Source organism: Mycteria americana, chromosome 1 (genome assembly GCF_035582795.1).
Source record: "Mycteria americana isolate JAX WOST 10 ecotype Jacksonville Zoo and Gardens chromosome 1, USCA_MyAme_1.0, whole genome shotgun sequence".
NCBI lineage: Eukaryota > Metazoa > Chordata > Aves > Ciconiiformes > Ciconiidae > Mycteria > Mycteria americana.
Window position 1 is genome coordinate 58,831,032 of NC_134365.1, and position 24,869 is coordinate 58,855,900.

The window sequence follows — 24,869 nt, forward strand, 5'->3', positions numbered from 1 at the left end:
TAAGATGAATACAAACAAAAAACTTTGCCTCTTTGTAAATAAAAGAAATATCAAGGAATCTACAGTGTTTTTCTGTCCTTTGGGGTGGGGGGAAAGGATTAACAGCTTTTCTAAATAGGGGACAAGGCAAAGCTTTGCTCGGACCAATATACCTTTAGCCCTCCTTCCTACTCCCTTCCCCAAGGGACTCAGCCACCTAAAACAGAAAGCAGAGTTGGAAGTGATCCTGCTGCAAGCCCCTGAGGACCATCCTGCTGGCTTGGTATTTCCCCCCCCCCTTGTGAAAATGCTGACAGCTTTCGAGCTGGCAAGCTGTTAGCACTGCATTCTCAGCCATGCTGGGTGTGAATGTGTGACACACTGCGGCAGGAAGTGCTCACATCAGATCTGGTGATAACCGGACTTTTCTTCCAGGAAGACAAGATCATGTGGTCTCGTATGTGAGTAACCTAGGTTGTGAATACCAAAGGCATGACACTCTCAGTGATACGGGGCCCTTTGCTGGGTCCCCAGGACCTCTTTGGAAGTGTCACATGGGGAGCAGTCCCCTCTCAAGCTGATGCGAATGGACAGTGTGTGGTCCGCAAAACCACAGAAAGATGCTACAACGGTGTCCATCAGTACCAGAGGCAAACCAAAGCTGAACGCCAGCACTGTGTGGAAAATATTGAGCTAACAGCCACAGACATGAGTCCTCTCTTTATCTTAAGCCTGGAGACAGCAAAGATAGCTGTCACATTTCTCATCTCCCTCTTTCCAAGATACCTTGTTCATAAATAGGCAACACCACTGTAAGCCTCCTCCCACATCCCTTCCTTTTTTTTTACAGTGGAGAAGCGGAAAGTAAAGTGTACTTGCAGCAAAGGAATTCCTCTGAAGTCAAATCTGATCAAGGTTTTGGGTCCTTGGTTGATTCAAAAGCCTGCGGTGATAGATGTGGTATGCTTGTTTAGATAGATCAGATTGAGATTCTATATTTTTTGTTCTGCTGAAAACACCAGAGCAGGATGCTTCTTTCCAGGAAAGATGGATACAAAACCTGAGGTCTCTGGCATCGGGAAATACCCTCAGCTGGGTTCTGACCCACTGTGGCAAGCCCTCATAGCGTAAGCCTGGGAAAGCCATATACATATACATGTTTGCCTAAAGATGCAGCTAGATCCCAGTTATCTGGGGAAATTTTGGCTGAAAGTAACTTTTAAAAGTGAAATCTGGTCTCTCAAATCTCTCAAGCAGTTCTGAAAGCATTTCTTATTGTCATTGCATGACTGTTTCCCATATGTACAGCATGAGTTAGTCGGGATAACTACACTGACACATTCCCAGTCAAACACTGCAGCTTTTCATCCACATATAACATTTATCTACTAGAATCCACCACGAGGCAATTACAGCAATGGGTTTTGGTCTTCATGCAGTCCCAGACTAAACCTGAATCAGTGGCAGAGCTGAAAACAGCTATCCCTGCCCAGCTGCCAAAATGAGCCCAAATGAGCCCTGGCTCAAATGAGCTCAGACCCAGGTCAATGCCACTGGCTGGAGCTCAGACCCAGGTCAAGAGTTGTCCATGTGTTGTGTGTCCCGTCCCGTGTGTCCCGTCCCCCCCCCCCCCCATTTATTGACAGAATAACTCTATTTACTCTGCTCTAGTTGGAGCGTGGTTGCTTTTTGTGAAAAACAAAGGGGCACGTACAGAGCTGCAGGGCTGTAAGCAGAAGGTGGTGCAGGCAAGGTAGGTGAGGAGGACCTGGGGTTAGAAGAAAAGCAGATACTGCAGGGAGGAGCAAGTTGTGGTGCAACGGAGTGTGGGGAGCCCAGCGTCAGGAGGCTGGGCAGCAAGAAGCACAAGAAGACCAGAAGGAGTCTTGCAGGTGGGGACTGAGAGACGCTGTGCTTTGCTTTCATCTGCATGACCACTGTGGTAACTGGACCCGCTGTCTACTGCCATCTTCCCTCCTTCAAGCGATCTACACCTGCCAGCCAGTGTCTGCTCCATCTCTGTGCTGGGGAGCACACACCCTGCGTTTTGCCTCTCCCTCCAATGGGACCAAGGAGGGTAGCTAAGAAATATATCAGTTGCTCAGCAACTTCTTGTCCCCTGAGGAGGACAATGTAAGCTATCTGCACCAGCCTCCTGGGTTGTTCTTCTCTGCACAGCTGGAAGTGCTTGTACCCTGACTTTTTCCAGGCTCCTCCTGCTCAGCCTGCAGATCTTCTCCCCCTGCAAACCTCCGAAACCTCCATTTCAGAAAAGAAAAAAGCCACTGCACAGGGTGTGCTGACCCATCGCGGCAGGACGGTGCAGGACAAAGGCCGAGCTGAAAGGACATGGCATCAGGTTATTGATCGCTGAAGAGACCTTGAGTTTGGGTAAATAGATGTCCTCCTCTCTGCCCCCCTCCATGCGTGTGTGAGCTGGCTTGCTAGGGGGTGTGGGCCAGGCCTCACAGGCGGCAGCAGGTTTCAAAGGTAGGTCTGCAGCTCTGGGGGAAACCCCGGTGCCTACCATCAAATCTTCTAACAAAGAGGCTCTTCTACTGCTGCTTCCTGCCCTCCTTCCCCCACCCCTCCGTCTGCTGTTCTCTGCTTGTGCCTGCTGTTTCTGAAGGGATGCTGTTATAGCCGAGAAGTGCCCTTGCTCTCCTGGACCACCCAACCTGGTTCATTGGGGAGGAGATCCTCTCCGGGGTTGCACAGAAAGGTGGCCCATGAGAAGCAAGGGAGGGCAGTCTGTGCTGGGCCTGTTTGTACCACGTGTGTCTCTGGAAGGGTGCATTACAGCAAGCAGATGTGCAGCTGATTGTCCGAGTGCTGATGTTCACCAAGCTGGGTTTAATGTTTCAGAGTGAGTTACCTGGTGCTTACGTTCTGCGAGCATGTTTCTGTGTTGCAAGGCAGTCTGGAGGGCTCAGGGCTCTGTAACTGGGGGAAAGCAAAGAAACTGAGAAGACCACTCACCCCTATTGTGTGAACACTCCAGGGTATCCACGTGGGCTAAAAGGGGTGTGAGGCCAACCATCTCTTCCCTCCTCCTCGAGTCACTCCTGTGCATTCATGCCTGCACAGTCACACACACCACTGGGCGCAAAGACGACTCACAGACATGCAGACATGGCACAGGCATTCACCAAGAGCTCTGTGCCCTCCCATGCGGATGCATTCACATACCTTTCCTCTCTAGCCACCAAAACACAGAAAGCCTTTGGGGGCAGCTGTGCACTGGGCGATGGCAGAGAAAAGGAGAAGGCAGGCGGCTGAGATAGATGGCCAAGACTAACGTGGCTCTCTTGGGCAGTGGCATTTCTTACCTTCAGAGTCTGGGGCTGACAGAAGGCGTGCTGGTCAGGATGAAGCAAGAGAAGCAGCCTGGGGTAGATGAGGGGCAAAGGAAGCCAGAAGGCATCCCCTGGCACAAGTAGAGGGTGGTGGAGGGCTGAACATTGTTCAGGTGCTCTCTCCTCACTAGCTCAGCTAGTGAGTCAGTGCCAGCATGGGCTTAGCCCTGAGACACATGGTCTGGTGGGAATGGCAAGGTTTGAGAGGGACTGAGAGCAAAATGGCACAGCAGGCGAAGTGCAACTGGAGGCTCCCAGGCTGGGCTGTTGTGTGCAACTTCTGTGTGCATTTGAGGTCACGGATTTTCTTTTGCATTGATTTATAGGTCAATAAAATACCAATTTTAAAACCATTCCCAGCCTGGGAGGACAACACTTTTGTCTCTGGAGAAATTCATTATTGTACTCATTTGTGGTTTTGGCAGAAGCAAAACCCAGGGAACGCTTTTGAAAATTGAGGGATTACCCAGGAGGCATAGACAGGATAGTGTCCTGGAAGCCTGTCTCTCACTGAATTAGGAGTTTTACTCACATCTGCACTGAGCAAAGTCTTTGATAGTTAGTATACAGGTCTCTTGGGGCTATAGATCTTGGGAGAGGAGCACAGAGATGGCAGAACACCTCCAGGTACAGGTGTAAAGGGATACAGAAAACCCAGCCTGACCATGGTGTGCTGTGTCACTAGGTGCCCCTAATGGAGGCTGAGGAACAGGAGGAAGATGCCAACTCCCTCTCAAAGGATGAATCAGAGACTAACTCACGTGACTGCCTCCGCTATGTGCCCCTTGGGATAGCCTTTGTTTTGCTGGCTGGAGCTGCTGCAGCAACCTGGTATTTCCTAGGTAAAAATTCAACATGTTTTGTCCTCACGCAGGAGGTGGATGGGGTGTAGTCAAGGCAATGCCCAGCCCAAAGCACGTTAGTGACTCTGGGTGATCTTTATAGACTCATACATAGGGGTAAACCCCTCTCTCCTGCATATCTGCAAGGTAATCCAGTAGTGTCTTCTGTTGGCAGACTACAGACCATGGCACCTGGAACCGGCCGTCCTGCAGTTTTACTCTGGCAGCCTCCAGGTCCTCAATCGCCAATACTCCCCGGACCTTGGGCAGGTGGAGTCCAGAGCCTTCTGGTTGGAGTCAGCTAAGCTCCAGAAGATGGTGAGGGCAATTTCATGACCAGAGCTGGCCCTGAGGCAGTTCAGTGAGTAGAAAGAGGAAGGGGTCAGGTACCCCCACCCAAGTGACAGACTTGGTGGGTCTGTACAGCAAGAGGGATGAAATATAGGGTTGGCTATAGGTCCTTTTCCACTGTAACATTGCGCGGTAGTTATCAGACGACATTCTCATTGCAGCTGAAGGAACTGATTCGTGCCACAGAGCTGGGTCGATATTACAACTCGAGCACAGTGTATGCCTTTGGGTGAGTAGCACCCAGAGCATTTTTACTTGTTCGTGTGTGAAAGCTTCCAGTCAATTGTACTCTGGTTTCACTGAAATTCGGCCATTATAAACTGCTACAGTCCCCATCATAAGCTCTAGGCTAGGCTGGGCAGTCCAGATCCAGAAGGGTTCCAGCATGACAGAACTGGGGATATTTTGATATTCATATTCATCTGAGGTCATGATGAAAAGCCAAAATTGAGAAATTTTTCAGAGAGGCAAAAGTTCAAGAGAGGAAAAAAATTGACTGGAAAGAACTGAAAAAAATCTGGGCTTCACATTCTCGGTAGAAACTAAGCAGCTGGAAATTAATTTCTCTAATTCAGGAAAGTCATTTTATGGCCTGATTCTAGGCACCAGAAGGGAGAGGCCAGAATGCACCATGGAAAAAGTATTCCAGCCACGAAGCATGGTCCACCTGGGAATAGGGTAACAGTGGAATGGGACAGATGTGGGACTACAGCTTTGCAGGTCATCGCAGTAGATCAAGAAAGCAGGAACAACTTCCAAACTGACATATACATTTGCTCCTGATTTTTTTCCATGGAAAACTATACCCCTAAATTTGTCCTTCAGCTAAGGAAAATTCCAATTATGATGCAACTCCATTTTCAACTGGGAAAAGAAAAGTTTCACTTGCAATTCTTCCTCTAGCCTTTTACTGAACAAAGTTTCAACAGCTCTTCCCCCTCCCCCAGCCAATTTTCTCTGCTAACTGGTTGAACAGAGTCACAGTCTCAGTCTCCTGCAGCTTGAGCCTGCCCAGCATTAATGGCTGGTGGTAAGGTACTGAGTCATAAATCAGCCACTTGTCACCACCTGGGAGCTGAGACAAGGAAGTCTTGAGTGTTTCTTTTCAGCCCCCGGTCAGTAGTAGCCAAAGGTCATTTCTACCTGAAATGAGACTACTCATTAGACCAGTCTTGATTAATTATCACATTAATTTGACCACGTATGGTCATCACTAAAGCCAGATGGCATAAAACAGCTTCCTCCCCCAAAGGACTGAGCATTAACTAGCACCATGGACATAGCAGCTCTCCTGCCCCACTCAGAGTGGTTCCTCTGGGTCACAGCAGCGAGCTAGAAAGTCCACACATATGTCTGATTTGTGGAAAAACAGTGGGGGGTTAATCTCTGGGGTTTGCCTCTCCAGCGATTCTGGAGAGGAAGAGAGAGGATATTTAACATACTATTTCTCTGTTAGGGAGGGGGCTCTGACCTTCTTCTTCTGGTTTGCCCTCCAAATCCCTGAGAGTCAGCAGAAGGAAGTGACTGCTGAGAGGGTAAACACAATGCTCCACCAAGAGCTATCCACCAGCTTCAACAGCTCCGGCAGCCTGTCCTACCAGATGGAATACAGGGTCAACCCAGACTCACTGGTTCTGCTGGGTAAGTACCAGCTGCTCAGCTGTGGCCTGAGCAGTCAGAAATGCTCCAAGATTTATAAGGTGCTGAAGGCAGGTTAGGAGAAAAGGCCAGAAGCCACTACTGAAGGGGACAGGGGAAACCTGAAGAGGATAGAGAAAAAGTGAGGATCAGGAGATACAATTACATGTATTTCTTCCTGATAGAGGAGAACTGAAATCTGATTAAAAAAAGCATCCTTCCTTTGAAGGATTAAAGATTATTGGAGATACTGCTGACCATGACCAGCTAGGTAATTTTTTTTTTTTTCTCCTTCTCCCATCATCTTTGGCTTCTGTGGAGTAAGATCTTACAAAGGTCATTACTTTGATCAGCTCAGCTCAAAAATAGCAAGCAATTAGGCTTCCTACTTTCCTTTGGGAGATTATTCCAGGCTACTTGATTGAGAGAAGAACAAAGGCAACACACCTGAGTCACCACTAGTCTTCCTCTGACACAAAGCATTGTTGCCACTTCAGTTCTTGACATACGATTTTAAGGATTATTTATTGTTGCCCACAGTGAAGATCACAGACTGTTTAAAAAGCCACCCCTACAGAACTGCTCTAAAATAGGTGTTAGATAAAGGACGAGGGATGCGTCTATGTCCAATGCATCCAAGTCCAATGGAATTTGAATATGTTCTTTATAATGAGACTTAACTTCTCAGCCTGATCTGATCCGTCTTACAGAGCCCCAAACCTCACAGGTTTTAAAATACATTGTGTTTCTTCTCTCTCCTTGGGACTCTCATTTCCAAGTTTCTTCTTCCCCCGAAATGTTACATCTCCAAGTTTTTTCCCCAGACATGTTATCTTGCATTTTTCTAAGCTGAATCTTATTTTAATATATCCCACCCATATTTTCTTTAACTTTTCCCTCCACATCTCAATTTTTTTGTTTTGGAGGTCATTTTTTTGGTGTCCCCGAAGAAAATTTGATTTCCTCAAAGTGATTTTCATTCCCTCATCCAGATCATCGTTTAAGATCTTATTCTGAAGCTGCATTAGCATCTCATGAAGACATCTCCTCCTGCAGTTACAATTAGTCACTTACTTCTACTTATGATTTGTTTCCACCATACCACACCTTATGCTCAGCCAATTTAAATTAACTTTCTTAAGAAAGGTATCATAACATAATATGGTAAATGCTTCCAAGTCAGCCCATCTAGCATTTTCCCTGTATTTACTCACTTCATAATGTAACTCATAAACAAATAAAAATGATGGTGCTATTCTTTTAGCTGTTCCCAGTTCCCTCTTATTCCCTTCACATCTGTTTCACCTTTTTATTAATTTCAGCAGACCACACTTCTTTCTGTTTTGGAAGTAACACACCAGTTGTAGTTTCTCCAGCTCCTTCTGCTTTCCCTAGTCCTTTCCACCTCCCTCTCCAGTCAGAAGCACAGGCTAGCAACTAAGGCAAAAGCCAGAAACCTCTTATACTGCTAGGCCAGGGTCACCTCCAGCCAGTGACTTAACCTCTGGCTTCATTTGCTCTGTAAAATTGGAGTGAAAAAATAGCTAGCTAATAGCAAGTCATTAGCACTTCATTGCTTTCTGATAGACTCATTTGCTGACCTGCTTAGCTCTAAACATTAAGTCTCGCTGCAGCTTGCCTTAAGATACAGAGCTGCAAAACATTGACTAGTGCAGGAACATCTCCAACACTTTATTTTTACTAACAGCTACACTCACCCCAGGACACTAGTCTCCCCTTTCCCCCAAAGAGTTTCAGGACTTCCTTCTCCTTACAGAAACTCAGTTTTATTACCTTCAGATAAAAGAGTACTTAATATCAGCTCAGCATACATCCTTCCCTAGAGCACATGAGCTTCTCTAGAAGCCTGCCTTATGCCTGCAGGATCATCTTTTCCACAACATCTGTTCTTGCCATGACAAAACTGCTCAGCTCTCCCCACAGAATTGCAAGCTCTGCTTAGGAGCTACAAAAGACCAAAGCCCTAACCTAGGCAAGTCCCCAACAGCAATTCTCACACCCAACTGACCTCACGGTGCCTTTTATTTTGGCAATTATTCCCAGTAGCACCTGATCTCTGGCCGCTCCCAGTTCAGCTGGGAGGCTGGAGCAAAGCCCAGCTCTCCTAACAGCATTGTCCACCCTGTGACTCTGTTTTGCACAGATTTGTAGTCTTTGCTGTTGGCTTTCTCTTCATCTCCCTTCTCCAGAGGTGGACTCTATAAGGATGTTAAGTAGCTGATCCACCAGTGGTCATCAAAAGAGACCTCCTTCCCCACCTTCAGTAACTCCCATGCTTTTCAATGGGGGTTATTTAAACCAGGAGAGCAAGGGAGGGGTGAGCAGACGGTGAAAGCTCTGGGAAGTGGGGTTGTGCCCTGTGGCGTGGCGTGGCGTGGCGTGGCGTGGCGTGGCGTGGCGTGGCGTGGCAGGGCAGGGCAGGGCAGGGCAGGGCAGGGCAGGGCAGGGTGATGGCGATGGCTGCCTGAAGCAATGCCCAGCCCTCCTGGGAAGGGGAAGAGGTCCTGGAATAGCACATGAAAATGGGCAAGGAAAAAAGGCAGAGAAGCCTATGGTGGGCTGGAAAGCATTAATTAGGGCTGTTGGATTTGGGGCAGAGGCCACAGAGATTTCCTAGAGAGATGGGGTGGGGAAGGCATGACTGAAACAGGTCCCTGAGAGCAAACAGAGAAGTACCTGGAGGATGCCCCATGCTGAAGCTGTAAGGGAGCCATTTACAGAGGAAGGAAGGGAGTCATCAATTGCCATGCTACCATTCAGATACTACCAGTTTATATTTTTGTTTATTTTCCTTTATATATTTCCTTTCTAACAGACTCCAGTGTGAAAGACATAGTAATGCTGAAATCCACTCTGGGTAGGCTATCTTTTCCTTTACTTTTGAGTTTGTGACTTTATGGGAGGGATTTTTACAGGGGACAGAAACCTCATTGGCTTCCTGGAGTTGTAAATCCTGGGAAGGGGAGATGAGAACAGCAGCAAGGGAGCACCAGTGCCACTGCTTGGCCAGATCAAAACTACGTGACGCAGCTATGTGCTGGACTGCTCTGAGCATCCTGACACCTCTGCCCCAGCAGCACACCGCTGTGCAGAGACACCAGCTCCCAGGGGCAGTGCAGCCACCTTAGTAAAGTCTTACCCCTGTCCTGATGAGTCTTGTCAAATAGCTTGGTATACTGGTACAACGGTGCTAATTCCAGGCCCCATGAAAACCTGCTGAGCGGGGGGGGGATTTCCTGCATGGCTCTGCGCTGGATGTGGTGTCAGTCATTTAGAGGTCTGTTGTCTTAGGGATGTTTGAAGGTGCTTTTAGTAGTTTCAGGCAGTAAGTGCTGTGGCCGGCAGCTTGCATTAGATATGCTATTAGAAACTCACGTTTAAGCTGACTTTTACTCAAAAATCCTGGTCTGGAAGCCTGCTGAAACCTGGAAATCAGATGAGGGGATGTAAAGCTGGGAAGAATATGGGGGTGAGAAGAGAAAGAGGTGAAAAGAAAATGAAGCCAGTGGAAGATAACTGTGTTATGCTGGTATTTAAAGCCTGAGGCAGTATTGACTTAACTAAGGGAGAGGGGACAGTTCTTATAGAGAGAAACTGGGGCACTGGTACGAGGGGACCAGTGCTACTGCAACACATGCAAAAGTAAACTGAGATAACTGGGATGAGTCAGCCTTACCCCGAAATAGGGCTCACATTGATATCCCAAGTGATAATCCTGTATCTTAATTTCCCTTGCAACCACTCCTGAGCCCCCCTTGCCTCCGTTTACATCACCCTGAGGTTTAAATCCCTGTATCTTTCCCCTGGATTCAGGTTGCTACAGGTACAGCTATGTCCAGGAGGATGACGTCCTAAGGCTGGAGGGCCCTGACTACCTGGCCTCCAGTTGTCTTTGGCACCTCCACGGCCTCAAGGGCTACATGATCAAGCTACGCCTGGAGTGGACTCTGCCGGACTGCAGGGACCGCCTGGCTATGTACGACGCAGCCGGGCCCCTGGAGAAACACCTCATCACCTCGTAGGTAGCTCCTGAGCAGGGCGAACACGGCGGGGAAGCCGGGCAGGATGGCACGACACACCACAGCAGGGGAAGGTGTTAGACTACATCAGAGGAAATTCTCTTTGATGCAGAACCTGCCTCTCGCTGATCAGCTGAAGTCACTGATGTGGGATAACACACAGCCAGCCATGCAGTCTGAGAGATTACAGCAGCACGAGCTGTCTCTCTGCTGGCCCTTTATTTGATTCAGTTAGTGCCTCACAGCAGGTGTGTGCTGTGGATGACATAGACCTCCGTTGTCTCTCTTGTTCTTCTCTTTCGTTTGTTTGTTGCTTGTTTCGCTCCCATCCTTTTATCTCTTTCCCCTCAGGATCTACGGCTGCAGCCGGCAGGAGCCCGTTGTGGAAGTCCTTTCATCAGGCCCTGTCATGTCCATTGTGTGGAAGAAAGCCATGTACAGCTACTATGACCCCTTCATCCTCTCAGCACAGGCAGTGCCCCTCAAAGGTGAGGAAGGCTGGAGGAGAGGGGCATAGATACAGGAAGGAGACAGGTTATCTCCTACAACATCATTGCTCCCAGAGGTGCTCCATCCCCATTAGGGACAGAATTCACTCTAGATTGCAAGGGTAGAGGTGGTCAGTAAAAAGCAGGTTGGATGTTGCTCCCTCACCTGGACAACATCTAGCTCGAGTCTTTACAGCCTGGGCTCGGGCAAGCAGAGCCTGAGTGATCGTGATACTTTAGGAGCAAGCTCAAGCACTCATGCATGGACAGACCATCATGTGGCCTGGACATCATGTCCAGAGGCATTCGCAGATAAATGTCAATTCAATATAAGAGTCTAAAGCAGCAATATGCATTACCATTACCCTTCTCTGCACAAGAGGAGGAGGCTAAAAGTCTTGCCAGGTAGAGATGGCCCCTTGAGGGGGATGGTGGAACATCCCAGTCACCTTTAGCATCAGGTCTTTTCTCCCTTCCCTACAATGGGAAGAGCCCCTTTTCTCCCCTCCTACAATGGGATGAGTACATGGCACCCCCAGGCTGGGGTTGAGCTGACAGGTACCAGGGCTTTGAATGTCTGCATTTACAGCCTGTGAAGTGAATATAACTCTGCGGGAAGGCCTGGAGCAGCAGGGGAAGATTGGCACCCCACACTACCCCAGTTACTACTCACCCAACACACAGTGCACCTGGCATATGACGGTAAGAGCCAGCTCCCACAAGAGCATCCACCCCGTCCCTGAAACCCACGTGGCACTCCCCACATTACGGGGGAGTACAGACCGCAGTCTCAGTCAGATCATCATGAGAAGCAAGCAGAGAGTGGCAGCCAGCCTAGCCTCCACATAATGTGTGTTTCTGAAGGGGAAGGAGTCTCATATTGCATGCCAGAGCAGAGATGCCATAGCTGAGGAGGACTGTGAAATCTGGTTTCCAGAGGAGTTCTTCAAGGCAGAACCAGATTGCTAGAAATTGCTAGGAATTACCATGCTTTGAGACCAGCATTAGAGCCACCCTGGGCTGTGGCATGGCCTCAGTTTAGATGGTGCTTCCTTCTGTCTTGCAATGTGTGAATTGGCAGCTCTCCCCTTCTCATCTACCCTGCTCGTTTCTGTCACGCGGAGTGGGGTGCAGCACTCATAGGAGCCATCTCCACTCTGCTCTGGACCGCCTTGTCTGCAGGTCCCATCCCTCAACTATGGGGTCACCCTGTGGTTCGACGCCTACGCACTCAGCAGACAGAAGCACGACCTGCCCTGTACCCAAGGCCAGTGGATAATTCAGAATAGAAGGTGTGTGCTGGGGTCCTGGTTTCTGTCTCTCACTTCCCACCTGGGATTAAACTGGTGTTAAACCTCTGCAGGCTCCCTGCTCACTTCAGCCACCAGGTCTGAGGAAGGAGAGCCCATCACCACACTCAGTGGCCGCTGTTTGTGCTGGTGCCTCTGGCTTGTCTACTTCTCTTTCAGCCTCTCTTTTTCGCAGGCTCCCCAGTGAGCACATTTCTTACAGATTTTCTTTGAGCTACCAGCCTGCCTTCTCTGTCTTGCTGTTTGCATCAGGCTTCCTAGTTTTCTCCTGTGTGTGTAACCCTGGTGTCCTCCCACGTCTCCTGTGTTTGCAAATCTGCCTGTCACCACCTCTGCAATATTATCTGCGTGTGCCATTGCCTCGCATCCACATCCGTACAGATCTTCTGCCTAGCTCCATATCCTTCTGCTTTGACTACAGCCACTTCCCCCTGCGGGACTTCCCAAAATCAGCATCCATATGCAGCTGGGGCTGCTGCCCACCACTGCCCAGGTGCAAAGGACCAAGAGCTGCTGTGCTCCCATCTCCTCAAAGCAGGCTCTGAGCTGGATGGCTTTTTTTTTCCTCCCACTTACTGCAAAATTGCCTCTTTCCCTCCAAAACCTCCCCCAGCCCATCTCATTAACTTCCTCTCCACTGCTCCTGTAGGGGTAACTCCTTTTCTTCTGAAGGGTCTGATCCAGAAGCTACATTCCCCTGGCTTAGGATTTTCACTTTTTCTCTCCCTGCTCTCATCTCTTAAACTGTCAGCGCCACAGTTTCTACAACATGGCTTCTTTGGGAAGATAAATGTAAGAACTGAATTTCTTTGTGTGGCCTGAATTCAGCACTTGCCCAGAAGTGTTTTCATCCCTGTTTATCTCTGGGGCTTCCTCACCTCACTTCTTCAGCCATTTTGGGGGAGCCCCTAGGTTAGTTTGCTGCCTTGCACCCAGAGCGGACATCTTGTTTCACCAGGGTTTCTCCCTCCTCATCCTGGCCTTGCTCAGTCACCGAGATGTGACCAGGCAGAGCAAGATCCAGTGGCAGCCTGTTGACAGGGCATGGGTTTAAATCGCAGCCTTTTCCCATTGATCCTTCATAATCTTGCGATATATTGAAGGCATTTTGCCTTCCCGGCTTCCCACACACACCCACTCTGTGTGGCCCCCTTCGCACCCCAGCCCCACTGAACCCCCTTACCCCACTTTGTTGTCTTCTCCTCCCTCCCTGCCCGGGATATCCTGCCTGTGTTTGCCCCTCAGGTTGTGTGGCCTGCGGACCCTGCAAGCCTACGCCGAGCGGATCCCAGTCACATCCTCGGCTGACATCGCCATCACCTTCACCTCGCAGATCTCCTTAACTGGCCCTGGTGTACAAGCAGCTTACAGCCTGTACAACCTATCTGACCGTAAGTTCAGGCTCCTCCTTGCTCCTTAGTGAGGTGGTGGGGGTCCCAGCTGGCTACCAGCAGCCCTGGCGCTCTTGGCTTGCGTTAGGAGAAACACAAGACACATCCCGTGAGCCCTGGGTGCCATCTGCCCTTCAGGCACATGCTCACAAATGCGGTGATGCACACACCCCTGATCTGCCAAAAAGAAGAGGCATTTACGTGCAATGCTGCTTCTGCACATGTGGCCTGCCTCACGTTGCCAGATCATCCATGCGCCGCAGCCCAGCTTCAGAGAGTTGCCTGCAGGCTCACGCCTGTGCCCACATCACGGACTGGCCTTGGGAATTCAATGAGAGACCATCTCTGACTTGAAGTGACTTTTATTTCGATTGTAAGTGCTCTTAGAGAGGGCTGTTTCCTGCTCACTTTGGAATCCGTGCAAGTGAGAGACAAATAAAACCGCACACAAATATGCATACGCACATATGCAAATGCACGCCCACAGTTGTCTTTCCAAGGTTTCTCCATCTCCCTCTTAAAGGGTGCCTGTAATGTATACCAGTCCCTGAATACGTGCACCTGCCAACACGTGTCTAACATCAACCTCTTCAAGGCCCCAACCAAGTTTTAATAACAACTCCAAAGAACCTATTTCAGCTTTTCCGCAGCATTCAGGAGTCATGAAACAGCGCTAAACCAGAGGTATAGCACGCCAGGCAGGTGGTTGTCTTGGCTCTTGCCCATTGATACAACGGGAAGCCGGGAAAGAGCCCTCCTTCCCCTGGTGCATAGCCTGGCTCCATTTGCCCTTGTTCAGAGCGGACGACATGGCAGATTTTGGGGAGTGCAGCGAGTGCTGCCAGCATGCTGCTGCAGCACACGTGTGGTCAGGAAGGTGTGCAGCTCCACACCCCACTTTCAAGCCACAGTGCTCTGCTGCAAGGAGGTTTCCAGTCACTGAGGACTAACTACTCTCTGGTGGTTTCACAGCCTGTCCCGGGGAGTTCCTGTGTTCTGTGAACGGCTTGTGCGTCCCAGCCTGTGATGGGATCAAAGATTGCCCCAATGGGCTGGATGAGAGAAATTGTGGTGAGTGATTTCTTCTCCCCGTCGGTCCCTGGTCTCAGCAGGACGCAGCCCCTTGCTCCTCCAAAGGTAGGGAGGGATGGGGAGGATTCAGTTGGCCTAGGTACAGCCTTGTACCTCCCCTCCAGGAGCTTAAACCTCTGCATCCATAAAAGCTTCACCCCACTGCCAGGTGGCTTCAGCCTGCTCGGGAAGGAGCAACAACAATTCTTGCTCCTGTGCACTGCAGAGTCTTCCTGGGGAAGACTGATACCCATGCACCAAGAGCTCCAGGCAGCCTGAAAGAAGGCCCCTGCCCAGGCTGTCCCCCACCTTGTCCTGCCTTCCCCAGACTCAGGCCCGACTATCAAGCTCAGCCCTGACCTACAGCCCCCTCTGCTGTCATACCACTCAGCACCCCCTCCCAACCCTCCCACCTTGCCCACACCTCCCCGAGCCCATCCACCGCCCTGCTGTCTCCCCTCTCCCCCCAGGCCATTCGTGACACTTGATCTGTACAGGTCCTCAACCATATATTGCACCCCCGTTTGGGAGCATCTAAGTCCTCGATCAGCCATCAGCTCTTCGTGCCGACAGCAATTAGTGCTGATGCAGACACTGTCCCCGGCATCCCAGGAGTCCTGCAAAGCCCCATTCTCATAGGAACAGCTATTCAGGCTCAGGCATGACACCTAATTCATCTACTCTCCCATCCCTGGTGTGAGTGGGGGGGGCTCATCACATTGCTGCCACCACTAATTTTTCATTAGATGTCCCCTACAGCTGTTTCTTCACAGACAGAAAGATCCCTGACTCACTGGAGACAGTGGCCAATTCTGAAAGATTGAGAGGAAGGTATAGAAAAGTCTAAGTAAAATGAAGGAGAAATCTTTCTCAAAGAAGTTTTAATTCAGTGCTGGAAGTGTGGGAGTTCTCACAGGATCACCGAGGTTGGGTTTTGTATTGTCTGCAGTCTTGCTGATGGTGTGCTCTGTCCCATCATCCAGCTGTCTGACATCAGGGCTTGCTTCCCTCATGCAGACAAGGATACATACGCATCCTTACGAATATCTAATTCTTTCTTGAATCCTGTTAGCTTCTTGAACCCAGGGATATCTTGTGTCATTCAGTTCCACAGGTTAACACAGACCAAGACTGAACAAAAAAAGTATTTGTTTCTCAGTGTTTTCGAACACTTCTTCATATTTGAAAAAGAAACTAGAAACATCATGATTCCCTTCCTTTCTTACACTCTTGCCACTGTTTCATCCTTGCTTACTCACTCCATGTCTGTATGGAACAGTCCTTATCTTTAAAATCAACGTTCACATTGCCTGAGACCTCCAGTTATCTGGAAGCCTCAAACTAATTACTGAAGAAATTGTAGTCATTGCAGTAAGAAAATGCCCGGGAGGTACTGGCCCATCATGCTTGGTGTTGCACATAGATACACACAAACACAGGACAAGGGGACAGTGCCTGCTATGAAAATGTATAATCAGAAGTCAGACTCTGTGACGGGTAGGCACCTTAGGCCCATCTCCACCCTGAGCAGATATCAGAGCTCATGGACATCAAGGAATCCATCATTGTTCAGGACTCACCTATTGGAGAGCAAGGGGAGCAGCTGCTCTGTAGGGGAAGGTGACCCATGAGCTGAGGGTGACAGCAAGGCAGGAGGAACAGTGACCTCACCAGACAGGACGCAGTCCTACAGAACCTGAACAAGGCAAGCAGACCAGGTCTGGTGATGGTAACCTGGGGTCAGCCAAGAGTCCAGTGACCGCAAGACAAGTCATGCAAGTGATGAGGCAGGTCTGAGGCCAAGCCAAGAAGTCAAGGAAAGTTAAGTCAGCATCAAAAGGTATAAGACAGGGTGCAGGCATACCTACAACGTAGATCAGGCAAAGACCAATAGCAAAGACCTCAGATTAAATGCATCTCCCGAGCAAAAGGGGACCAGGCTCCTGCTCTTTGTGGCAGCCTGTTTCAACACTACACAGTTGCACTATACCAGAGCTGGTCTTAAGCACAGACTGCCAAATCCTTATGAGGTAGGGGAAGAGGTTGTGGAGCCTACTGGTGCACTTAGGACCCTGACCTCACACCTGCCACCTTGTCTTGCATGCCTAATTCCCGGGCACTTCCCTCCCGCGCAGTGTGCCCTGCAAAGTTCCAGTGCCACGAGGACAGCACTTGCATCGAGTTCAGCAGGGTCTGCAATCAGCAGCTGGACTGCGTCAATGGGAGCGATGAGGAGCAGTGCAGTGAAGGTAGGGAGGGGATGGTTCTGGGCTGACAAATACCTTCCCAAATTCTCGAGCCAAGGCTGTCGGTAGCATACTTCCCTCTTATGAGGTAAGGGCACCAGCTGGGAGTTAACGTGCCTGACCTGCTCACAACGTTTGCTCTGTAGCTAACCAAGCTTGCTCAGGAAATTCCCTGTCATCATTTATGGAGTTCCCCCAAGCTCTCTGTTGCCTTTTTCCCCCCACTCAAAGGACTTCAGGCTGTGTTTGCAACCTGCCGCCCTCCCTCAGCCCTGGCTCCCCTTTCTCTTTGCAGGGGTCCCCTGTGGTCCATTCACCTACCGCTGTGAAGATGGGACCTGTGTGAAGAAACCCAACCCGCTGTGTGACACCACTGCAGACTGCAAGGACCTGTCCGACGAGAAGCGCTGTGGTGAGGAAATGCTCAGTCGCACGTCAGCCAGGCAGGTTCAGGATGCCACGTAGCTGCAAGTCTCCCCCTTTTCTCCCTGCCACACCAGCATAAGCACCCCCCCCTTGTTCCACCACCTTCTCCCTACCCCAGCCCCACGGCAGCAGTGCCACTGCTCCATCCTGCAGTGGTGGTGGCAGCAGCAACGAGCCAGCTCTCTGCGCTGAGCTGCCAGGAGGCGTTGTCTGCTCTTTGGACAGCTGCTCTCCATCTCCTTCAGGCAGAGGCATCAGGCCAGATAGACGTGTGTCACAGGCCAGGTCCTACCCACAGGCTGCCTGTTGGACCACTGTGCTGGCTTATGTGAAGTAATGCCATCCTACAAGGCTCCAGCCAGGGAAATCACCCGTGACTGCATGGTCACTGGCAGGGAGAGAGCTCGTGTTTTGATTTCCCTGCTTGGTATTTGTGGAGCCTCGGTGGGCAGAGAAAGCAAACAGCTGCAAGGGTTCCCTGACAGGACAGCGGGTAGCACAGACAGCGTGCTGCCCCAAAGGTATCCCCAGGCTGCAGCTGGAGGTGGGGTAAGGCTGTGTGGGCATCAGCGGGGGCATGCACTTGGGGGGAGTGCTTGCTAGACCTGTCCTGGACAGTACATAAAGCATCTGCTGGCTGGGTAAGGCAAGGGATTAGAGGTCAAACTCTTCCGTCAATTAAGTAGGAAAGGAAGGGCAGGCACAGTATATCATGTTCCCTTCCACCCCTCAAGTACCTGCCGTGTCTCCTCCTCCTCAGACTGTGGGCTGCAAGCCCCTCTCAGCAGGATCGTGGGTGGTGTGAATTCTGTGGAAGGTGAATGGCCGTGGCAGGCCAGCCTGCAGGTTCGGGGACGCCACATTTGCGGGGGAACGCTCATTGCTGACCGCTGGGTGGTCTCAGCCGCACACTGCTTCCAGGATGAGAGGTAAATGGAGAGGGGAGGGCGCTGGACAGGAGAAGGATTTGTATTGCTTTCCATGTCACACATGATGGGATGATCGCCCAGCTTGTGAAAATGTCACAGGACAGCTGCACCCTTCATCTGGCACCCGTGCCATGCTTCCCTGTGGCTTGGAGCTGGAGAAAGGGGTATGGATACACGTACTGGTATGTAGGTGTGCACACAGGGAAAAAAAGGGCAGTGCTGGGATTCACAGAGCAACTTTGAGAGGGCACTGATAGTGGAAGAAGACACTTCACAGCTCCACCTTTGCTTTGGCTCTGGCTTGTCCCCATGCTGTCACAACCATGGAGGCATCAGCATGTGCTAGGACGGGGCCAGGATAGCACTACCTGCAGAGGATGCTGTTTGGGTCCCATGCTGCCCACCTCCAGGGCCTGCCCTTCCAGGAGGAAGCACAGTGTCTCCCCCAGTTCCTTCCACCCAGTGTATGTACCACAACAGTGGCAGTAACATACAGATCAGGGGGGCTCACTCATTCTTTTAAACTGGGAAGAAGTGAGGAGGAGGAAGGTCCACAGCTGTGCTGGGTGAAAGGGCTGGCTGGGGGACAGAGTGTGTACTCTCAGGCCCAGTCTCCACCTCCTCCAAACTCCCCTTTTCCTCTACCAGTGAGCCGGTGGGGATGCCCCACCTCCCCAGCTACTACTGCTGGACTTCCCCAGCTGCCCTTCCCTCCTGATATGCCATGTGAGCTCCGGGAGGAGGAGCTGCTGGTCATCCTCAGTATGGTGACACCAGCCTTGGTAGGACTGGTGCTGGTCTGCGGTTGCGCTTCTCACCTCACCCTGCTCCTGCCACGCTCCTACCTGTGTCCAACAACCCTGCAAGGAAGCCCACCAGCACTGGGAGCAGGCCTTTCAAGTGGTCCATGCGGGCTGAATTTGGCTATTTTGGAGTGTCCCAATGCAGGATGGATGGAGCTAGCACAGCCCTGTTAGATGGCGTGTGCGTGTGCCTGTCAGGGAGAAAATTTAAGTGGTGTGAGAGATAAGAAGTAGGGGAAAAAAAGAGGAGCAGAAGAATAGCAGCAGCCTTGGGTGGACCGTGCTATGGACAGCAGTCTGTGCAGGCAATAGGCTGGAGGTGAGTCCTGAAGGGGAGTTTGGAGCAAGAGAGGTGGTCAAACCAAACCAGGGAGTTTTTCACACCTAGAGAGGCAGTGTGGGAGAAAATGGCACATGTAAGGCAAAAGATGGACTGGACTCTGAGTCTAAAACCAGCCCTCTTCCTGCTTCCTCCTGCTCTGGTCCAGGACAAGGTCCCCTCTGCTCCTCACCCTCCTGCTGGAGACAGGGTCTCCCTTGGCTGTTAGCTCTTAGTTGTTCTGTTCTCAGAGGTGTCACCTTGTTAGGCTGTCCCCAGCTTTAGCCCCTGCTTCTGTAAAGGGCTGTCATGCCTTTTAATGCCCTCACCTCTAAGCTGCTTTTCTCACTTCACTCCCTCTTAGCAGTTTCTCAGAGCTTGCTCCCGTTCTCCATGTCTCCTTCTCCTTGCAGCTTTGCTTCACCAGCTCAGTTCTTGCTCTCTGCCCTATCATAGTCACTTGCACATGACCAGCCCCACTTGCTAGTCTAACCTACATACACCTTTTAGCCTGCTTTGCTAAGGAAAATAACCAAATACAAGCAAGTTGCCTGTGTGTATGGTGTCTGTCCAAAGTTGGTCTCACTGTACAGGCACATCAAGGCATCAAAGAGATATCCTGCCCAGTTTCTTGAAATCAGTAGCCAAATAAAAAAAGGGGCCCCTCTGAGGGAGATGATCATCCATATCAAAGACTCCTCAAAAGACTGAGACAGAAGCAGCCAGGCTCTGCCCATCCTTCTCTGTTCATGTGATGAGTTATCTTCTCTTCTGCATCCTACAGGCTGGCCTCTGCCTCTATCTGGACTGTTTACTTGGGTAAATATTTGCAAAATGCCACCAGCCACACAGAGGTGTCCTTCAAGGTGATCCGCCTATTCCTTCACCCTTATTACGAGGAGGACAGCCATGATTATGATGTGGCCCTGCTCCAGCTGGACCATCCTGTGATCATCTCTCCCTTAATCCAGCCCATCTGCTTGCCTGCTCCTTCTCACCTCTTTGAGCCTGGCCTTTATTGCTGGATCACTGGCTGGGGAGCCCTGAAGGAAGGTGGTAGGTGCACGGTCTTTGCTGGTGGCCTATGGTAACAGAGCCAAGGTGGAAACACAGGTTCAGGTGCGGGGTAGGCAGAATAGACTTCTGTTCACCCCAAAGCATTATGTCTCCTTCACCCCCTTTGATTTTGGGTCACAGGTTGGCCAAAGTTACCTGTTGAGTGCCTTGAAACCTCATTTGGAGAGGCAGGCATGAGAGTCTGGTAAGCTATATGGGCACAGCATGTGTTCCTTCATCCAAAGACTAGAATAGCCCTTCAGAAATTAGGGGTCTGACCAGGGGCTATTCAGCCATGGTCATAGCATGGAGCAGCCCCCACCCCAAAGCCCAACCCCAGGCCTACACAGACATTTGGGCTCCTGTTGGGTTGTTCCCCAGGGACAGAGCCTGACCAGAGAGATGAGGTGAAAACCTGCTCTTCATCAGACCAGGGCTGGGTCTCCTGGGGACACCTGTCTGCGGCCCCTGCAGCAACATTTTCCCCATGCCAAAGACCCTAGGACCTCAGTCCCCCCAGCAACGTCTGCACTAGTAAATTCAGTGGGAGCAGTGCAGGCTCTGAGTGCTGTCCCCCAGGGATCACACTGTGTAATTGTCAGCACGTGCCCTGGTACCATTTTGGCCACATAGCACCTGCACACTGCTGGGGGACAGCATGGGCCAAGACTTGTTCCCATGGAATGGTATGGATGAGTCCATTCTGTTTTGTGAGGAAGAGTTTAGCTGTATGGGCATGACCCCTCGTGTTCCCTCCCCATAGGGCCAACAAAGAGGTCCAGGCTATTATCTAGTAGTGCATGGCACAGGAATATAGATGTCCTCACCCAGGTCAGCTTAGTGCCTTCACTCATACACACTTGCTCCAGTTGCTTCCTAAATGGAAACACTCAGAGGTCTATCCAGAAGTGGACACTTCTGGTTTGCATCCTTAGCCAGAAGAACTTAACAACCATTTCAATGAGAAGCAAATCCAAAACTCTAACATCTCAGAGGTTTCCCCAAACCATAATCCCCCTTGTCCCAAAAGCTGAACTGCCCACAACATATCCCTGTAGGGAAAGGGACTGCAGGGGAATGTTACTCCTTCCATGCAGGTGAAGTGCTCTGCTGAAAGTCAGAGACTGCGATGCCAGTGGAGAGCAGAACAGTAATTCAGATGGCAGCTTTCAGCATGCCGTGAGATGGGCATGGGCTGGGGGATCACAGTAAATGGTGGGAAGCTCCACCATTGCTCACCTGCACTGCTTTTGGTGCTCTACCCCTCAGGGCACATCAGCAATGTTCTGCAGAAGGTGGACGTGCAGCTTATCCAGCAGGACATCTGCAGCGAGGCCTATCACTACACGATTTCTCCCAGGATGCTGTGTGCTGGGTACCACAAGGGCAAGAAAGATGCCTGCCAGGTGACAGAGGACTTGTGGGATCAGGGTTGACTACCAGAGGTGGGGTGTGTCCCAAGTCTTCCAAATGCACTCCATAGCCTGAAACAAGGGTGAAAAGACCATAAAATGCCTGACTCCCCCAACCCTTCCTCTGGTCTAAGTGGCCAACAACAGCTCTGAGGACCACTTCTTCTCAGCATCTTTGCCTTAGACAGGATCCAAATGCACTTAAACTTCTCCTTTTCTCATTTCAGCCCATTCTCCACTCTTCACCTCCCACTTCCAAGTCTACATCAGTCTCTTCCTCCCTCAGCCTCATTAGCATCTGTCACACACAGTAACCTGTCTGTTCCTTCATTACTATCAATCTCAAGGAATTCCTCTGTCTCCCATTCCTCTGGGTATCCAGTTAATTTCCACCAGCTTCCTTGCTCTCCACATATTTGGAAATGCCACACAGAGCAGAAGTAAACAATAGAGCTGTCAGCTTCTTGGGAGCTGGCTAAGGGGGAGGAATTTGCGTGGTGAATGAATGCAACAATGGGTCAGATGGTTGCACTGGAGACTCTTTTTGACATCTTTCTAAGGTACAAGGGATGTTGCAGATGTCCCAGGCATGAGTTGAGGGGATACAGGGATCTGCATGCAGAGGGACTCAAAGCTAGTGTAATCATCCAGCAGGAGAAGCTGGTGGATCACCATCACCCCATTTTTCTTTCCCTTTCTCTAGGGTGATTCTGGAGGTCCGTTGGCCTGCAAGGAACCCAGTGGCAGGTGGTTTCTGGCTGGTTTGGTCAGCTGGGGAATGGGATGTGCACGTCCAAATCACTATGGAGTATACACCAGGATCACTCAAGTGCTGGGCTGGATGAACCAAACCATGAGCTGAGAAAAGTGCATCTCTGCCTTCTCCCCATCAGACCTACACTCACATGCCACTCATTCCTGATCTTGCTCACTTGCCTCTCAGACAGAGTTTCTGTGTGGGATGTTGTCAGACCCAGGATGCTCTTCTGAACAGGGTAAAAAAATCCTGCACTGGGGATTGTAGAGAAAAGCAGGCAGACCCTCTTCCCCCTCAGTGCTTCCCAGGGAGCATCCCAAGGTGTTTTTAGGCCATCCATCCAAAAGAGTTGGCAGCGGGGGGGGACACATAACACACAGCAACCGTCCCAAGTTGATGGTTTCTGAGAAAAGGAATAAGGGGAGTTGAACTTTCCATGAACCGTGTGATTCAGCCACAGTCTTATGCTGGAACATTTGCTGAAAGAAAATGTGACTGATGTAGTTAGAGATTCCAGTAACTGTGAAATCAATCTGCCTCCCTCTTCCTTCCTGCTGCTCATCCTTCTTCCCCCTTCCCCTCCCATCACTCCTCCTCTTCCATCTCCCTAATTGCTTCTTTTCTTAGCTGCCTGTGCTGTTCAGTGTGCTGTTCAGCTCAGCCAGGCAACTCTTCACGTCTCACTGACTCCCAGGCACGAGCCCAGCATCGCACCCCCAAGCACGTGTCCTGCCTCCCTGCTGGAGCAGCACCCAGCCTCCACTGCTGCACTTGGACTCCCTCAGGCAAAGGCCCCGGCCCCTCAGTAAAAACACTGGAGCAACCTCCCATCCCCTTCCCTCAGCCCTTCTAAATACCTTTAACATGAGGGTGTCTCAACTGCTTCCATCTCCTAACTCAGATAATCCAGGAGGTGAAGGAGAAGGCTTAAGGGCACAGTGCTTAAACAGTGACTGCTGTGGGTTTGTTTTTTTTACTGAAGATACATATATATATGTGTGTGTATATATATATACAATGGGCCGCTCTCTGGAATTAGAAATAAAATTAATTTGAGGGTTTTTTTGGCTCTAGTTTGCCTTACTCCGTGAAAAATTATCTTGGGGTTTGTATCTTTTTGACCAAAATCCAATCCTGGCACTGACAACTGGCAAAAGTTTCCACACCCCCGCCCTCCCTCTCAGCTGTGTCCCAGGCACAGTGGGGTCAATACGCTAGCTAGACAGGTGGCCCTCACTTACTGTTATGATTTAGGGGTGCAGATACCATAAGCAAACCTGCTCTGTAGCCCAGCTGCCTGCAGTGGGGATGCCGAACAGATGCAGTGGGAAGTACCTCCAGCCCCCAGAAGACAGGCGCAGCACAAGCAGCTTTGGTGGCTCCAGGTGATGAATCCAAACTCTTCTTCTCCAGCTCCCACTCCCTTCTACCAGCACCAAATTTCTGCCACTTGAAATGAGAGGCGGCAAGGAGGAACAGACTGTGAATTTTATTCAGGAGTTACAACCTGGTGTCCTCAGACAGAGCAGTGCGCAAACGCCCTGCTCCCAGAGTCAGGGATCTCCTCGTGCTAGCAGACACGACATCAGGTGCCAGCGTGTTCCCAGAACCCGGGCAGCACGCCTGTCTCCTCCTCACCCTCCCGACACAGGGCTGCTTTGGGGGACAGGGAGGGAGGCACCAAGGAGTACGATACCCAGCACAGGGACACCCTGCGAGCAGTGCAGATGGGCCAGAAAAGCGCAGTGGCTCTGCATTTGCCCTCTGGCCGCAAGCCCAGACCAGCTGCCTGCAAGAGCGAAAGGGCGAGGACTGGTCCCACAGCAGCTGCCACCACCTCGGAGCCCCAGTCGCATCCAGGGTGTTCAGGAGGTGACAGCAGGCTGCAGTGGCTGATCACTGATGTCCCCAGCAGGGGCCACTGTGACATTAAGGAAAGCCAGCCTGCTAGGCATGGCAGGGGGCCGTGGGCTCCAGCCCCTACAGCAGCCCCGGGGCTCCTTGGAGCATTTGCCCTCCTCCAGGGCTGAGGCTCAGGCCTCCGAAGTGAGTTTGTAAAAAAGAATGGCTGCATGTGAAGAGTGAAGGGGGCTGGGGAGTGTCACTGTGAGGCAAGGGGCTGCCGTACACTGCAGTACAAAAATATATAAACCAGAAATTAAAAGACTGGAGTGGAGCGTCGGGATCACATCCTCAGACCTCTGGCTTGTAACAGCTAGGGAAGGAGAGAGAAAGAGAGAAACAAAATCAACAGCAGGGAAAAAAAGGGAGGGGAGAGTGAGAAACAGGAAAAAGGAAATTACAGAGGATATGAGAACAGAAGAAAAAGAAAAGAGATGAGGAGTGAGGGAGAACAGAGAAAAAGCAAGGAAAAGTCCACGTGATTAACATACACTGACTTTTAAGAGAATAACACTCAGGTCCCACAGCCATGGACAAGGAGGCTCTCGAACAG

General features: G+C 50.7%; 1 protein-coding gene across 1 annotated transcript; it reads left to right on the top strand.

Annotated features, from left to right (window-relative positions):
• The first annotated feature begins 4,029 nt into the window (after positions 1–4,029).
• Positions 4,030–22,606, top strand: TMPRSS6 (transmembrane serine protease 6). Its single transcript, XM_075491683.1, has 17 exons — positions 4,030–4,177; positions 4,353–4,495; positions 4,690–4,757; positions 5,985–6,169; positions 9,003–9,044; positions 10,001–10,205; positions 10,558–10,694; positions 11,284–11,396; positions 11,877–11,986; positions 13,250–13,395; positions 14,368–14,466; positions 16,602–16,715; positions 17,008–17,124; positions 17,899–18,067; positions 19,974–20,245; positions 21,515–21,651; positions 22,361–22,606. Exons 1-17 carry the CDS (start codon positions 4,030–4,032, stop codon positions 22,517–22,519), a joined length of 2,364 nt encoding a protein of 787 aa, XP_075347798.1. The 3' UTR covers positions 22,520–22,606.
• Positions 22,607–24,869: the final 2,263 nt, after the last annotated feature.

Coding starts and splice junctions, on each gene's coding strand:
- TMPRSS6 (XM_075491683.1), top strand. CDS start 4,030: ATGGAGGCTGAGGAACAGGAGGAAGATGCCAACTCCCTCTCAAAGGAT. Junction 9,045..10,000: donor AATGCTGAAATCCACTCTGG/GTAGGCTATCTT, acceptor CCCTGGATTCAG/GTTGCTACAGGTACAGCTAT. Junction 10,695..11,283: donor ACAGGCAGTGCCCCTCAAAG/GTGAGGAAGGCT, acceptor CTGCATTTACAG/CCTGTGAAGTGAATATAACT.